We start from the raw sequence: 17504 nt of genomic DNA, 5'->3' as shown, positions 1-17504 counted from the left end.
AGACACATGCATAGAGCTTCAATACATTATTTTGATATACGATCTGACCAATTTATTATAACATTTGAACATAATTTTGTTTTGTACATTTAATATCCACAGCTAACTCTCAAATTATCATTTCCTCCCTCTCTAATTTGGATACTAGATACATTCTGCCATCTTCGAATAGTTTTTGTGCAAAAAAGTGAACGAAATCAATTCTTTGTAACGCTTTTGCTTTTCGTGAAGCTTACTTAAGTGTAGGAGAAATCGGAGGAGTTTTTTGGATATGTTCTTTTGTAATTTTTTCATACCAAAAATTTGTAACAGTGAAAGAAAAAGATAAGAAGTAGCCAGGGAAGAAAAAATACATTATCTGATGGAATAATGTAAAATTTATATTTTTTCGGATATTGTTACAACTAAAATGATTGTTAAACTGTACATTCTTCTAAAAACGTCCAAAATACGTGTTCAAGGACTCTACTATAAAGGTATTAAAGTACTACTAAAGGTAAAGTAGTACCGACTTCCAAAATAATGTGTGACCTTACTTCATAAGGAAGTCGTTTTTTCAAATAAATCTTCAGCCGAAATAAAAAGTTGCTCTTATTACCCAGGCATTTACCGTTAGGCAAGAACCTATACTTGTCGATCATTAATACGTAGGTAGATAGACGTATGTGTATAAACACGAGCACCTTCATACACCCGGTTTTGGTGAAAGGTACGAATACCTATCTCCTCTCAATACGGCAGCGTTTTTCAAGTTTATAATGCTAGTAATTACTTATTAAGAAGTAGCAAACCTGAATTGTATAAACAAAGTTTAGCACCGAGCTTTACTTTTATAACCAATAATAATCTCATAATCATAAATATATTAATTTAATTGACCTTTCAATAAAACTCATCGAAGGTAGGTATTTAATAAAACAAAGACAAAATCCTTGTGTCTGTGTATTCGTAATAATTTCTAAACTTCTATAATAGTGTAGGTACCTATTAATTGAATGCAGTTTTCGTGGTCAATTTTCAATATCATTTTGATGGTTTTTAACCCCCGACCCAAAAAGAGGGGTGTTATAAGTTTGGCGTGTGTATCTGTGTGTCTGTGTATCTGTGTATCTGTGTATCTGTCTGTGGCATCGTAGCGCCTAAACGAATGAACCGATTTTAATTTACTTTTTTTTGTTTGAAAGGTGGCCTGATCGAGAGTGTTCTTAGCTATAATCCAAAAAAATTGGTTCAGCCGTTTAAAAGTTATCAGCTCTTTTCTAGTTTTCTTGTAGAAAAGAAGGTTAGATAACCCTTAGGTTCATAATATTCAAGTGTCAATTGACAAATGTCAAGCTGTCAAGATGGACGTTGCCTAAATATACATAATTATTTATTTGAAAATGATTTGTCGGGGGTGTTGAAAATTTTTAATTTACACTTGTACACTTTACAGTAAGTAGGTGCTATACTTCTCAGGGTTTCGTACCCAAAGGGAACCAACGGGACGTCATAGTAATTGAAGAGTGGCACGCGGATTGCTAAAACGAAGCCAATGACACCTCATTTCATTTGCAATCAACATACCTACCTATAATACAAACGATTGCTGAAAAACATCCATAATATACCTACATAATTGACGCTACTCCGGATTTTAATTTAGGCCAGTTATTTTAGACACTCATATAATTTTATGTTTCATGTTTGCAAATAAATCATATTAGTCAGGAAGGTTTATTTATAGAAGCGGTGTGTTTGTTATTGCTTCTGATAATGCCACTGCAAATTATTGAAACGTGATAAAGCCTCTCGTAAACATTGGCCCATTGCGCTCGACGAATGCACTTGACGAACATGGCTTCTTGGTTTATTAAGCATACTTCCAGCGCGATGAGGCACGGCGGGCTTGTCGCAGCCCAAGTACAATCAGTAAAAATCAAAAGCCTCCAGAAAAAATCGTCGCACTGCTTGGGTTGCTAAGATTTTCAGTGATCGAAGGTTCTTGGCGTCATTTGCAAACAGCATTCCCACGTTGGCTGGCATTCGCCAAACGCATTTGGCCAACGTGATCTGGAGGCTTCATACTTGTGATGTCTGCCATTTGAAGAGACACGAGACGACGTGCGATGACTTCAATGATATCGTTTTCATCATGTCTAGATAAACGATCTAGACATGATGAAAGCGATATCATTGAACTCATCATCCGCGAATGTCAAATACAATATTATGTAAAATCAAGAGTTGCAATTCGCAAGGTTAAAGGGTGTTATTATGAAGCGCTCATAAGCGGGCTGATTTCTAGATGCAATTCTATAGCAACCATGTGATCACGAAACGTTAATCGTTGAGTTTAGGCTAGATTTGATATCGTAGAGCAAGACAGACAGTAGATTCAATTTAATTAGGTAGGTACATTACATATTATAATGGTCTACGTGTTTCTGACGACTAAATACGGCTGTTTTGCAAATATCTAGTACGTCTGAAGACAGTGTCAGTCAGCCAGTATAGAATATAGATGTCCATCTCCGAAATGCAAGAATTCTCTGTACTGAATTTCATCAGACAGACTGATAAACTTTCGCTTTTAATGGATACCTAACTTATAATATAACGAAGATAAAGTGAAAAGTAAGCGTTTGAAGAGGTTTAAAAGCAGTGGTAGATGCCTGCACAGTCAGTTTTCAATTAATCCATACTAATAATATAAATATGTGTCTGTCCGTCTGGTAGCTTTTCGCGGACAATCTGTTTTTTTACACAATTTACAATTATTGTCAGACGACTTTTATCATTACTGCAAAATACTAAGATTTACCGTAGTTCAGGCTTTAACAGTAGCATAGCGATGAAAACGTGTAGAGTATTGACGCCGACCTATTAGTTCAGTGACCGCATATCGCCAATAAATACATCACAACCGTGTCACGAGCCTAACGAATCTTAATATCTCGTATTTAGGAACCACGCCAAGCAAGATGAATGGCTATTAGGTGACTATAATTAATGTTATTTTGACATACTGCCTAGTAGTAGTAATTGATTTAATAGACAACATTCTTTATAGGTTTGGCAATCATCAAAGTACTTATACGAAATAGGGTGATGCTCGCGACTTGTTCGTGTAGATTCAGATTCTTTTGAATCTCGTGAAAGCTCTGATTTTCCTGGACGAAATGTAGCTTATAGGTAAGGGATGGAAGCTCACAATACCAAATTTTTTCAAAAACGGTTAAGCGGGTGGGTAAAAAAAGGTAATACACAGATAGTCAGACACACCTTCACATTTATACCTACCATTAGTATGGATTCTCGAAGTCGGGTTAAAATTAGCGCATCAGTTCAGTACACTGTATTATTTACGTGTTACAATCAAGGATTCACACTTTCTAACAGACTAATCAAGTAATCATCGTTCTTGAAATAGGTAGTCGTTAATACTGTACTTACCTAAGTTTGATGAGTTAATCACACGTTCCAGTTTTGTACTAGCTACAACTCGCAGTAGGTGCTAGTGCTAGTACAGGTACTTACTAAAGCACCGGCCACACAGGCCGTGTATGCGTCGCGTAAGCGTAGACGTAGCGCGTACCATTGCGTTGTAATGTATGGAACAGTATGAGACATGGCATACCGCTTGCGTGGCGTGAACGTTCGCGCAGACGTAATGCGCAGTTATGTCTATGGATTCACGCGTGTCACTACGCAAGTATCACGTGTAGGTACGTGCTTGGTGTGAATCGGCGACAGCGCCTTGCTCCATATAAACTCATAATTGAAACTATATTTGCAGCTCCAGTGCGTTGAGACCTTAAACGATGCAACAGAATATCTGCGGCATAGTATTATATAAAGAAAGACACAGCAGTTCAACGCCTTTGATCTCGTGATAGATGACGACCCTGACAATTCAAAACAGAGCCCTAACTACGTAGACCAGTTCTAACTTCGGGTCGCTTCTTTGTTTCGCACTTAATATGCTCGGTTACTCTGTCTAGATGGCGTTGCCGACGAACCTCGGTATGTAATATTAGGTAATAAGTATATTATTATCATATCCTTACTTTGTGGCAAGTGCATTGAGTTTGAGGCGGTAATCACACGTTCCTGTTTTGTACTACCTAAGTACAACTCGCAGTAGGTAGAGGTACTAGTGTACTAAATGATGCAACAGAATGTCTGCGGGAACGTTTCTATCCGTAATTGGATATAACGCGCTGTTATCAAACAGTTGCATTTGTCATTACCGCGGGGCCACGGCTATGGCGATACGACAAGCGTCGTGGGCCATGGCAAGCGATGCAAGAGGGATCGCGGCAATCAACGCAAAAACGACAAAAACTATCAATGTCTACAATTACAAATTAGAATAGTATTAACACTACCACCACGTAGAATACGTAGCGCGTGATGTATTTCATGTGCTTGAAAGTTGAAACCCAAAAGTAGAACCCATTCATTTTCAACATGCATTTCTTACGCAGTTGTTGTCCATGCAATTTAAGTTAGAAAAATGAAGCAATCACTCTTCCCCCCTGGTGAAAACTCTTACGCATAAATAAGCCAAATATTCAATATTATTTTATATTCTAAGACTTTATTAATAAACAAAGTATTTGAATTAAATTGAATTTATTTTGGAACCGTAGCTTTGAGCAGATCATGACTCGGTACGCGATGAAAAAGGATATAGAATAATGAAAAAAGATAATTATAATTGTATTTAGTTTGTCACATCGCACAAAACGGCCGCATTAGGGCTCTTTTCTGGAGACGCGGCTTGTTGCGCGTCGCGTGGTGCGTCGCGTTGCGCGGTGCGTCATGCGATTCTCCGTTTATGAAGAGGCGTTGCGAGAAAAGTAACGACAGGAGCGACGGGGCCCGCGTCCAGTGGCTGCGGTGTCATACGCGAAAATACAAACAAGCAAACGCTTCTGCAAATACGCTTTCATACTTGGTTCCAATATTCTCCAGAAAAGAGCCCTCAATGACAAGATTGTGGCCCTGCGTAATGTTCGCAGTTACGTCACTAGACTGAGTAGCTCATTATTAACCGACTTCATTAATTAACTATGTAGTTTTGTTACCGACTAACCATAATCTGTTAATTGTATAATCGTTTGTTACAATGGACAGGTTTGCCACTTGGGCGGTTTTATTACTCTAGTTTCAAACAAGTTGGGTTCGATACCTGAGGCTTCAGCTATGTTCCAGCTTGATTTTCAAGCTGGAACTGCGGATATGTGTCAACTAGCTTATGCCCGCGACTTCGTCCGCATGGCAAACTCCTATTTTACCCCCTTAGAGGTGGTAATTATCAAAAATCCTTTCTGTGCAAATCCTTAGTGTACAAAATATTCGCACGAATTCAACACTTATAGTTAGTTGTTAGGGAAAGAGATATATAGACGAAGTAACTATTATAGAATCTGTGGTCATTCTTAGACATGGTTAAGTAACTAAAAAATAAATTATGAGCAGATTTTTGAGGTATGAGATTTTTAATTCAAAAATTGGTCCACTTTGCAAAAACGGTAAGAAGAAATCGACGCTCAGACTATCCTATTCATGTAACGTGCACAAAAAGTATTATTTAGCATGCAATTGGACAGCAACGTTTCAACATGAGTTCCACGTGATTGCGCAGCCGTACAGCATAACTCGGAAATGTAAAGGCTTGGACAGACAAGCCGTGTGACGGTGGCGCAAGCGCGATTGGAACGTGACCAGCGCTAGAAGGAAGGAAGGAAGGAAGGCTACATACAAGGAACTGCTTCAGTGTTCATACTACAGAGACCGGCTAAGATCCACGCTGTTGCCGTCGCGCTTCTTCGCATTCGCGTTTCACGTAGACTGACGCTTCATAGGCTTAACGCCCATTGGCTATTATCGCTACAGTATTAGCTTATTTTATTAGATGAGCGTCTGATTTTTAGCAGCTTAGGCTGCTATGGAAACGTTCTGCGATGGCTCAGAGCTATGGATATCAGAATTCTTCCATATTTGAGCATTTCACAGCTGGCGTAGAGAAGCTTGAGAAAGTGTGCCAGCTATGTGTGCTAGAGCCAGTGTGTTATCGCCTTAACGTCTCTCTAGCCTCGACGGGCGTTCAGGTCAAAGTGCGTCTAACCATACAGTTCCTTGTATAACCTACAAAACGTACACGCATTCAAACCCGTTTAGACACGCTGCTGCCGCCGCGCTTTGTCTGCCCAGAACTTAATCCGAATCAAGAGGAAGTCACTTACACGATTCGACACCGAAACTTCTACACGGGTCTTGCAGTTAGCGGCACATTTCATAAGTGATCGAATTTTTAGTACGTAACACTTATGACCTAGTATTTGCTTCGACGTCGAATGCCTACTTACCAAATTTCCATATTGAGCTTTCGTAACTGGTTGTTGAAACTTGACCAGTTGATCAGTGTCAAAAAATATTGGTCATCTTACAGTTCGTGATAGGCCCGGCCGTTTAATAGATATTCAGACTAAAACAAAGCAGTATATAATAAGATGCACTAGATGCTTGATGCTCTCAAGGGAGAAAAGTAGATTTTACCCAGACTACTGACCGATCCAAAGTAGGTCTCGTACCTTTATGACCTCGTAACAAAATTCTTGCACAACTCTTCATAAAGATGTCAATCATTTCTGTTCTGAGCTAATCTTGAGGTTAAGTTCAATCTTTCTAGCAATAGGATCATGGACTGAACGTGGTCAATGGTCTCGTAGTCGACTGAGATATCTACATTTTTGATGGTCGATTTTTCAACATGTCGATGGAAAACTTTATGCGTATGGTTTATAAACTTGAAGTTAGACTTGACTTTTAGATTTTTTAGGATTCCGTATCTCCAGTGAAAAAAAGGAAAACCTTATAGGATCACTTCATTGTCTGTCTACCTGTCAAGACCCGTCAAGGGAATCAAAAACTACACAGTACTTCCCGTTGACCTAGAATCACGAAAATTGGCAGGTAACAAGGTCAAAATAGCACAAAGGAAAAATCAAAAACAAGTTTATCCATCCAAAAAATATTAAAAGTGCTATTTCTGTACGATGTTACGGAACCCTTCGTGTGCGAGTCAGACTCGCTCTTAACCGGTTTTTTTAATCAATCAATTATGTCCCTACTTTGGACTATAACTGGACAGGGCACCGATCATCCGGACTAGTGCTATCATATTTCCAGGATTATTTAGACTTACGTATCTGGTTTCCTTGCAGACATGGAAGACGAATGCTACCCAGCGATACCAGCGAGTGCGTGGCGAAGCAGACGGCGGTCCAGCGACTCCCCGCCCCCGGAAGTGAAGGCAGAACCAAAGTCCGAGCCCGAGTCGCCCGCCTCCTCCTGCCCGCCCTCACCCACCCCCGGCACGCCTGTCACACACGTCGATTACGTCATTGATCACACGGTAGGTACCCAACTTTCCCAACTTCATCATCATCATCATGGAATGGATTTGGTAGAGGTATGGCAATTTTATCAAACCCATACCCCTGATCGGTTTCCACACGGCTTGGAACGGAACGCTAAATCTCTTGGAGGCACGACTTTGCTGGGTAGAGGGTAGTAACTAGCTACGGCCGGAGCCCCCCCCCCCCCCCCCCAAAGCAGAGACAAGTTAGAAAATATAAATTCCCAAATTATCCCTGCCAGGAATCGAACCCGAGACCTTATGACTTATAAGATCATAGCGCTTACCTAGTGGTAAGAGCTATGATCCCTCCCTGGCGTAGTCGCCAGGGAGGTTGACAAACAGGGAAGTGAACATTGAGATAGCTTTAGTAGGTAGGCATATAAAAATCCACATAGGAAGCCGTTTAGGTTGCTGTCAAGTGGCCAAGTACCCAGTAGATTGTTATAGAAGGAATCTTAGGTACAGACGATGACTCGTGAACATACTCCGGTAACAAGACTTGAAGTGCTTAAAGAACTTCTAAAGTGGATAAAAAAGTCAAGCTTACGATTAAGCTTATTGATAAGTAGGCAGCAACACTTTCTGATTCTATTGATATTCGTTAAATTGAAAAATGTAATGCCACAAAAATATAATATGAAAGGTTTTTTTTACAATCTTCTAGGATTTGGCACACCACCTGTTAGAGAAAAAAAAAATACCTACCGCGGCAAAAAACTGAAGATGAATTCACATTTAATTGACATGTGAAACGCAGTCGTGATTCCAAGCTCCAAACTCCACCAGGCCCATAATGACTTGACGAAATTGGAAAAGGTTATTACGGTTCAAATAGCCAACTGCTTCGCGACTTTCTCCGTAAATCAACCTTAAAAAGCGCAAATTTTTGGGAACCTGTAAGATCCGTTGTAATTATACACTGCTTGTGTAACACGCTCTACATTTTCACGAAAATGTGGTCTGACGTGATCTGGCAAGTGAGAACCGGGGGTATTTTAACAACCCTTTTCGACATCCATCTTGCGCAGTCATTAAACATTAAATGCACAATTAATTCAATTAAATTCATCAAGCAATAAGTACATTTACTAGCGATATGTCATTCGACTTATTAGTTCGACTATATAGAATCTAAACAGGTGAAAATTAAAAATTTAAATCACCCTTGCAAATTTACCATAATATCGCATTGTAGATGGGATCGAGTCCATAAGACAAATGCAAGTACAAAATATAGTTGGTTAATTATCTAATTGTCCGTGTAGAGATCTCATTTGAGTAAACAGCTGATAATCCTCAAACGATTGAACAAATTTTCGTCAAACATAGCTAAGAACCATGTCGATTAAATAGGCGTTTGAATAAAAGAAACCGCAATCAAATCGGTCCATCTGTTTGAGCGCTACGATACCACAAACAGAAACACAGTTAGGTATACACGTTAACCTTATATAATCTGTTTACGTCGGGGGTTAAATAATAATAGAAAACCCGACATACTTACGGCCGTATTCACTATGAGGTCTCACAGTGCGCTCGAACGCATAGTGTAGGTTCCACCAATCAGATCATTGTAAATTGACGCGACACAGTCATCTGATTGGTGGAACCTACACTATGCGTTCGAGCGCACTATGAGACCTAATAATAACGTTTGTGAATACGGGTGTTGGTCAAAATAAAAAGGCTTCAACAATTTATACACACTTCGTTCCTCAGTATATTATATACGAGTAGGTACAGTACCTGAAGAGACTTAACAGAGAGAAAGTGAATTCCCAACGAGTCACACTGTGACACGATTGAGTGTCACATCACCAAACCCTTGGATTAATGTCACTTCGGACCTACCTCAGTTTATATCCAGTGCCTGTTAAGCGACAGAGAGCAAGAGAAAACCCTTTGGATTAATTCGATGTTGTTAATTTCCAGACCGGTACAATTCACATGCCACAAGCCGTGCTGCAAAAGGTGGGTGCAGCAGGCGTGCCGCAGCTGCTGCTCAGTGCGGCGCCGCGCATCGCCAACAAGCTCAACAGCAACAAGCTCTCCATCAAAGTCACGTCATCAGGCACATCAGGTACCTACGGATCTCTCATCACCATCAGCTATATCGTCGTTTTCATCATCACCTATAGACATATCTGCATTTTCTACTCGGTGAAGCTAAGTTTGCACCTCACGTCGATTACGTCATACTGACGTTTAGGTACAGTATGCGAACCGTACTGACGCGACAAGACGACCGCGGGGAGATGAGCGGGGAAGTGGGAGAGGCGCCGCATTTCAGTGAGGTGCAAACATAGCGTGACCGAGTTATAGGACATTTTTAGACATAGATTTCTTGTAGCGATTTCCACAGGATACTATCTTAGATCTTATAACTTCATCAATTATTTCAATTACCCATTTCATATTCTTCTATTCGCTTAGTATTTTACGGTCTTATCTCCATTTTGCTATCGCCATCATTTTCTTCATTTATTAGAATAGAGCACATTTTTTTTAAATAAAATCTTTATAATACGTACCTACCTACCTACTCCGTACTAACATTATAAAAGCGAAAGTGAGTGTTTTGAAAGAGTTCTTTATCGCCTCGCGTGCATCAGCCATTTTGCAATTAACCACCAGTAAACTGCTTTTAGATAATCAAAATCACCTCACAAGGACAATATGACGTTCATTTCTTCTCCCTTGACCAATAAATAGGTGATTTAAGGGTAGCTTCCTCCTACATCAATGGTGATCCACTTTCGGCAATTTAGATCACATAAAGAAAATATAATGTTTCTTTTCTATGATCGTTAATTAATCCTCATGTCACTTGCCTACATTAGTTTTGATTTGGATCTCATTTTATTTGGTTATCTGAGTTATCATTACATAATGTACCTACCTACTAGCATTAATATTGCCCTAGCCAATGACTTCTAAGTATGTATAGATAATAGAAGTCATAGGCCCTAGCCCCTAACCTAGTTTCAAATTTGTTCTATCGATAGGTAATACATCTCTAGTAACAATTTCTAAAGCTTTTTACTGAAAGGGAGTTGCAATAGCTAAGCACTGATCGCCAACTCCCTGAATAACAAGTTGTCCATTAAGGTCACGTTGTCGCACTTCAGGTACAAGACTTTTTAATTAGAGCATGCCAATAAAAGTATCGAGAACGCTCGACGACTTTATAGATTGCAGTCTATTTTTATTTGGACTTTTATGTGACTTTCATAAATCATAAGTTTCTAGGATAGTGCAAGGCGAGTAAGTTTGTAATTTATTTTAAATAGTGCGCACTCTACTCAAGGTTGGTGCAGTGCAATACTTAAATACCACGTGAGTAAATATTCGTCGAACATTAATTATTTATTCATTAATTGCGTAAGCATTTTTTCGCGGAAGGACCTGGGAGCCTACTTGCATTATGAACAAGATCCCGTAACTCTCAGCAATGAGGAATACGTAGCAGAGGGAGAGAGAGAGAGTAAAAGAAGTAAGAGAGAGAGAGAGAAACTATCCGTGATAATAATATATACTCTAAGAAATTTGTATGCCCTCTGCTGGTAAAAATGCTACTCAATTGATTTAATGACTCCCTTTACATTGTCATCAGTCATCACACTCCCTCTCCTCAGCCATTGCACAGTCACATGCATATTGTAAGACCCTTATCACTCACGGGCGACTGATTCACGAGATTTCAACGTGCACCTAAGTGCCGCCCACATGACATTGTCATACAATGAACGTGCGTTTTCAACAGGGAGTTTAATAATTTTCATCAGCCAATTATTTGGTCCGTAAATGCGGTTCTTGCATGCTGATGGCGTTAATCCAGATTCTCCAGTATGTGTGTAGCAGTATTTGTGTAGATTGTAGTGGCGGTTAGCACGTGCGGTGCATGTGGCCCGTTTCGTGCGACCACTTTAAGCCGCAAGTGTTAAGCAAGCCTATGTAATTTTTAATGACATCGACGGCTACAAGGTTGTTTGAGAACGACCATACACGGGCTGGTGAAGCAGTTGGGACTGGCCGCTGTAGCAGTCATAACTGTCCGCATCAAGCTATGATATCTGACTATAATGTTCCTTTCGTTGTCAATACACAAGATCGCTTGGAAGTCGCGAATGAACCGGTACTTGCAAGATATACCTACACTGACTGCACTCGCTTCTCGAGCTGTTGACTGATTTGGCGCCAGTATCACCCTCTTAGCAACTGCACTTGAATTTGCATACTACTTGATTGATCTGCGTACGTTATTCAATCAACTACTTAAGCTGCCCTTTTACCTTTAAAAAGCGACCTAACTCAGCACTTCAATAAATTGCTTTAATCGTTTCGCCAGCAGGATTCAACCTACCGCCCACGCCGCCGTCCTCCCTGTCATCATCAGACAGTGAAGGTGCACTATCACCCGCACACGAGGGAGCCACGCCCGCCGCGCCCGCGCCGCCCACGCGACGCAACCATCTCTACGTGTCGCACCACTCGCGACAACCTATCAACACACCACTCATTAGCAGCCAGCCGGTGAGTGACATGTTCCACGCTTAGACATGAGCGTAGGTACATCATACAAAACTGATAAGAGTAAACATAGCAATGGACAAAATATTGTCTTTTATTAGGGTTTTTATCAGATATACTTTAGAGAGCGTGATGAGGAACGTCACACCCTTGTCCCTTCTTCACTATTCTCCCACAGCGTTGATCCATATCCAATTAACTTGAACAACTTTTTGTCAGTCATAATCATTATCAAGCGCAAGCCTTTCTTACAATAATGTAATTTTTTTTATTTTGATTACAGAAAGGTTCAACGGGCTCGCTTATTTTAACGGAGGAAGAGAAACGCACATTACTAGCCGAAGGCTACCCCGTGCCCACACGCCTACCCCTCACAAAAGCCGAGGAGAAATCTCTAAAGAAGATCAGGAGGAAAATAAAAAATAAGGTGAAATATTTCATGCCTCGTAAAAGCACCATTAAAATGGTTGGGCAATATCAATATTTTCAGATTTTCTTTTTAGCGCGTCTAAAAAGAGAGTTTATCTTGTTTTAAATAAGCATTTAAAGGTCTTTCTATTTATTCTTATTTCTTATCTTAACTATTTAATACTTTTTTTCGAACTGATATTCTGTTAAATAATGGTTTTAGCAGATTTGATAAATCCCGATTTATCAAAGAACTTGCTAGGATGAAAAAAAAATCTCACCGTCTCTTTTCGTTATCCACAGATATCAGCACAAGAAAGCAGACGCAAGAAGAAGGAATACATGGACCAATTAGAGAGGAAAGTAGAAATATTAGCGTCAGAGAATTCAGACTACAGGAAAAGGGTAGATTCCCTGGAGCAGACGAATGCGAATCTTCTGAGCCAACTAGCAGCTTTGCAGGCGCTCGTCACCAGGAGCGCTCGAAAGTGACGGCCTCAAGTGAAGCGACTCGCTTGACGCCACTTCTCACTTGCACAGGGACTTAAATCTGCAGGATACATCCCAACGGGCAGACTTTCTGACGTCACTCGGCCTCGCTCTGCTATGGATGATCGCTATTGACGATACTACTGTTAAAGGTGGGGGTTCCTTGGTGCGTATAAACGCAGAGCAAACACACATAGTACAAATACAGAAGTGGAAATATAGTCGAGGGTTGCTTAGAACTAATACTGCAAGCCAACGTTATACATTGTAGTCAGTACTAATGAAACTAAAAGCATGACTTTGAATGCGCAGAACTCATATTTTAGATCTTAATAGGTCTAACTACACTGCGCTTTCAACTACTTGCGTTAGAAGCATTCGCTAACTGCCCAGATGTATGCCTGTGCGCATACCTCATGGTCGCTGGTAATAGCGCATGTATTACCATGTGGTGCACGCACTCTCTCGCATCCTCTCCCTCGCTTGTGTCGCAACACGGGCAACTTTAATATAAATGAATAATATGCGTAGACGCATGCATTGCTTCGGCATCTACCAAGACGCATTAGTACCTATACACAAGTTGAAAGTGCACCAGGGATGCAAATGGCGCAGTATACTTGATTGATTGGCTGCTATGTCACGTCAAACTCTGCTTCCCGGGTACCGTGTGTCTTCTTACAGTCTACCGCGCACACACCAATTCTTTATGGAGCAAGAGTATGTACATATGCGCAAGTATTTATTTGGAAAACTTTATTGCACACACAAACATATATACAGAAAACATTAGTAGAAACTATACTAGATACTAGATAGAAGTATCCAATGCCTCGAGATCAGTGCCGTTTACTTTATATCTTTAGGGTACGAAGCGTCTATGCAGTGCGTAAAGCACTAAGGAGCCCCTATCTTTAATATACGTAACTAAATCACTCTAGTCACCTTAGAACCGGCAACTTTAGTAATCAAACTTAACAAATGAATATCATTTTCAAAAATGTTTAAATTATCTAGTTCTCAGCGAAGGATGATTGTTTAGAAATACTTAGTTTGGATTTTGTAACTTTATTTTATTCAAGAGTAACTTAAACTCAACAGTCTTCAAAATTAGACCTACTAACAGTATTATAGCCGGTTCTAGTGGTTGGACAACTGCAGAAAGAAAACTTAAACGGCTGTGAGAACTGGTAGGAATGAATTCTCACAGTTCCTAGTATTTATATGTGAAGCGAACAGTGACAACGATGATGTCCCTGACAAAGGAGTGTATATTTTGTCGATTGTATATTTTGGATGTAACTTTACATTTTACCACGACCCGTTGCGTTGGTATCCAAAGGACTGTTAGTTTGAATGGTTGCTCATTGTATTGTTAGTAAATCGTTACTCTGTGGTGCTGGATATGACATGCTATACCTACATTTTGGTTTTAGGTATACTAACGCTCGAGTGCCACATTAGATATTTATTTTTATTACAACTCAGCTCGTCCTCGACCACGCTCAGCTGACTCGATGACAGGGAACACTACTGGGTCTTAGATAAATGTCGCTAGGTGTTTACGCGTGTTGTTTGAAATCTCGTAATATATTTTAAAAAAAATGCCAAACGGCATATTAATTTAAGTTTTGATTCGTGCGTGTTTTTATTAAAATGTGCAATTAGGTTAAGGAATTATAATTGTTACCTAATGCTTTGCGTCCATTGGGCAAATCCAGATTTGGATTGTGCGGTAGGACGCATTCCGACCGCTCCTACTGGACGCTCGGCTCAAAGCCGCGCATCGCCGCTGCTGTGGCGAGCGTTTCGCTTTCTTCATAATAATTTTCTAGAGCTCTATTGATCATGCTACTGTTATTGGTCTTATAATTTTATATCGATTGTTGTGATTTAAAACAGTGGTTAATAGGCATGCGGTGAAACTGTCGAGTTTTCTCCATAATGACTATTTAGTGACCGAAATACCTAAATGAGTTGCGAGCCGTATCATCTCGACTGTGGTGTTGTCGGGAATCTTAGTAGCATAATAATAATTATTTAAGACGATCGCAATGCGCGAGTCTTATCTGTTAATATTGAATTCCATGAATTTGCATTTATAGCGAAATGTGTATCGTCCTAGAGATTTTATCATGTATTTAGATAAATAACGTTTAGTTATACGCATCTAATAACGGACCTAATGAAACCGATTTGATTGAAAAATGTTTTTCGGTAATGTCTAGTCTCGTAGAATCAGGTCGAGGTCTCTTTGTGGAGGCCCTCGGAATGAAAAGATAGCTGTATTCACTTCAAGTTAATTGCGCTCTATGGATAGACGAGTACAAATTAATAATGGCATGCCTTCGATGAAAATAACGTAACTAACACTATACAATTTACTATATGACAAAATAATGATATCACTTTTTATATTCTAAGCGCCTTTGATTTAGGAGTCCATTACTTAAATAGTTTATGTATAGAATCTCTAAAAGCAGTTTATTTGAATTGTTTACGGTCTTGCCAGATTTAAATGCAAAGTTAATTAATTTTTGTGACAGCGGCCATCTTTGTGAACTAACATTCTTTTGTACTAAACATTCCATTTTTCCTTTTAGAGATGAGTGACTTAAAGTGAGCTCGAGTACTTATGCTGATATTTAACGTATCTTAAATCTCTGTACAAACCATACCTGTTAAAATTGTATTTATAATGTCTCATATTAAAAAAAATATTGTAAAGCATAATTTATTATACCTACTTAGTTGTTGAGATAAATATTTGCCGAATTTCTCCCGAAATTGCATATTGGATAAAAAAATTGGATCATTTAATTAAATTAATTCTATAGGTACTCTTTAAAACTTTCCATTATTTCTACTTAATTTCGTGTTAAGACTTTATTTATTTTCAGTATCTTTTTGACTTCGGGAAAATTTCGGCGACATATGACATCTAATGTTTGAATATTTTTATACATCTCATTGAATCGGCATATTATATTCGTGTTAGTATTTATGTACTATGTGTGCAATTACTATGTTCTCTTTTTACATTTTTAGAAGTTCTTCCTATTTAGACGTAAGAGAATAATAAATATATTTATACTGCGCTAAATATATTATCATATATCGCTCCCTGCACGAAAGTGGGATTTTTAAAAGAATTTATTGAGATATATTTTAAGAGATTTTTTCTAATAAAATTTTAGAAATATGTATATTATATATAAACACTGTTTTATGTGTCTGTCGTAAGTTATGTATATTAGGTTAGCTGTATAAGTTAGCGTAACTGTAAAGTTGAATCATGGAAACAGCAAAGCGTGCCTGCCTATCAGTTATTGATTTTACCATAATGTACTAGGTATCGATTTATCGAACGTAGAATAATGTGTTGTGGTTTAAAAGAATGGTCTATATTTAAAAAGATATAATGAAGAAAATATTTAACTTTTATATTAATGTATTTTAATTCCTATTATGGCATTTACCGTCTACAAAAGAGTGATTTTAATTGAAAACGACTTATACATAAATTTACTAAAATTAGTCGATATATTTAACTTATCAATTTATGTTATCAGTTCGCGTTCTTGTGAATCGATATACGATAGACAATTATTATTGTAAATGAAATGCCAAACAAATATACATACACTAAGTATGAGGGCCCCGCACACTGGGTGATAAATATCGTAGCATCTATTCGAACTAAGAAACTATAATACTTAATATTTAATAAATGTATAAACAATATAAAAAAACTATAAAAATTGACAAATGCAATAATGTTTTGAAACACTAGCATTTGTAAGTTTAATATTTATATGAACAAAATATTGATAGATAAAATTAATAATGCCAGTGTTTCATTTTCTTTTTCATCGATAGCAAATTTTCGCTTGATTATGATCTTACCTATGCTATGCTATACGTTGGTATATTGCAGACAATGATATTATATTTATATCATGTAAAAAAGAAATACCTATATAATATTTAGGTAACTAAATTGAAAATTTAAAACTACGGGTCACGTTTGAAGATCTCTTCTACTTATGTACCGTACCTTCTGTCTTATTCATCGAGTGTTTTTTTTACTTATAAATTTCGTACGATGTCTATGGTATAATCATGCCGTTGAGTGCAGACATAATATAATATATAATGAGGCAATATTTTGGAGTCATATTCCCGAATGGATGCTACAAAAACGCTGATAAAGTCCTCAGTCCAATAGACACTGTTAGGCCGTGTGGTTTTGTTAATATTGAAGTAATTTTATGGGTAGTTTTATTTGTTATAAAACTATTCACTGTTAATTTGAGTCAAGATTTGTTGAATCATTTGTTTTATTTTATTTTCCAATGACATTGCGGATTCTACTGTCACCTTTGAGCTAATAAAGCGTCGGATATTTTATATCGGTTGTTTTATTTCGGTCTTTCAACTAAAAATACCTAATTGAAGTAAGTACATATAGTGCGTTAATTTTGACAAAGGACTCGCCATATTTGCTCTATTGTCATGTCAAAAGTAGGTACATACCTATCATAGTACCTATAGTCCGTGACAGGTTGAGATAGCAATCGGGGTCTGAGACGGGGGAACGCACGTCACCCGCGTTCGCCCGCATCGGGTTAGCGCGGAAGCTGTGCAGAGACAAGATGTATTCAGT

General features: G+C 38.6%; 1 protein-coding gene across 3 annotated transcripts in view; it reads left to right on the top strand.

The window, feature by feature from the left end:
- Positions 1–17248, top strand: part of LOC123866435 (cyclic AMP response element-binding protein A) — a 126570-nt gene extending 109322 nt beyond the window's left edge. For 2 of the 3 annotated variants that reach the window (XM_045908004.1, XM_045908007.1), the window contains exons 3-7: positions 7215–7405; positions 9344–9491; positions 11760–11944; positions 12225–12368; positions 12653–17248. In XM_045908004.1, the coding sequence (XP_045763960.1) occupies positions 7215–7405; positions 9344–9491; positions 11760–11944; positions 12225–12368; positions 12653–12841 (857 nt within the window). In that variant the 3' untranslated portion in view covers positions 12842–17248. The remainder of the gene's footprint in view (positions 1–7214; positions 7406–9343; positions 9492–11759; positions 11945–12224; positions 12369–12652) is intronic. The other variant, XM_045908005.1, reaches the window with a different exon arrangement.
- The last annotated feature ends 256 nt before the right edge of the window (positions 17249–17504 follow it).

The sequence above is a fragment of the Maniola jurtina genome, chromosome 6 (assembly GCF_905333055.1).
Source record: "Maniola jurtina chromosome 6, ilManJurt1.1, whole genome shotgun sequence".
Classification (NCBI taxonomy): domain Eukaryota; kingdom Metazoa; phylum Arthropoda; class Insecta; order Lepidoptera; family Nymphalidae; genus Maniola; species Maniola jurtina.
Note: the sequence above shows the minus strand (reverse complement) of the source record. Positions and strands in the feature narration are given on the sequence as shown.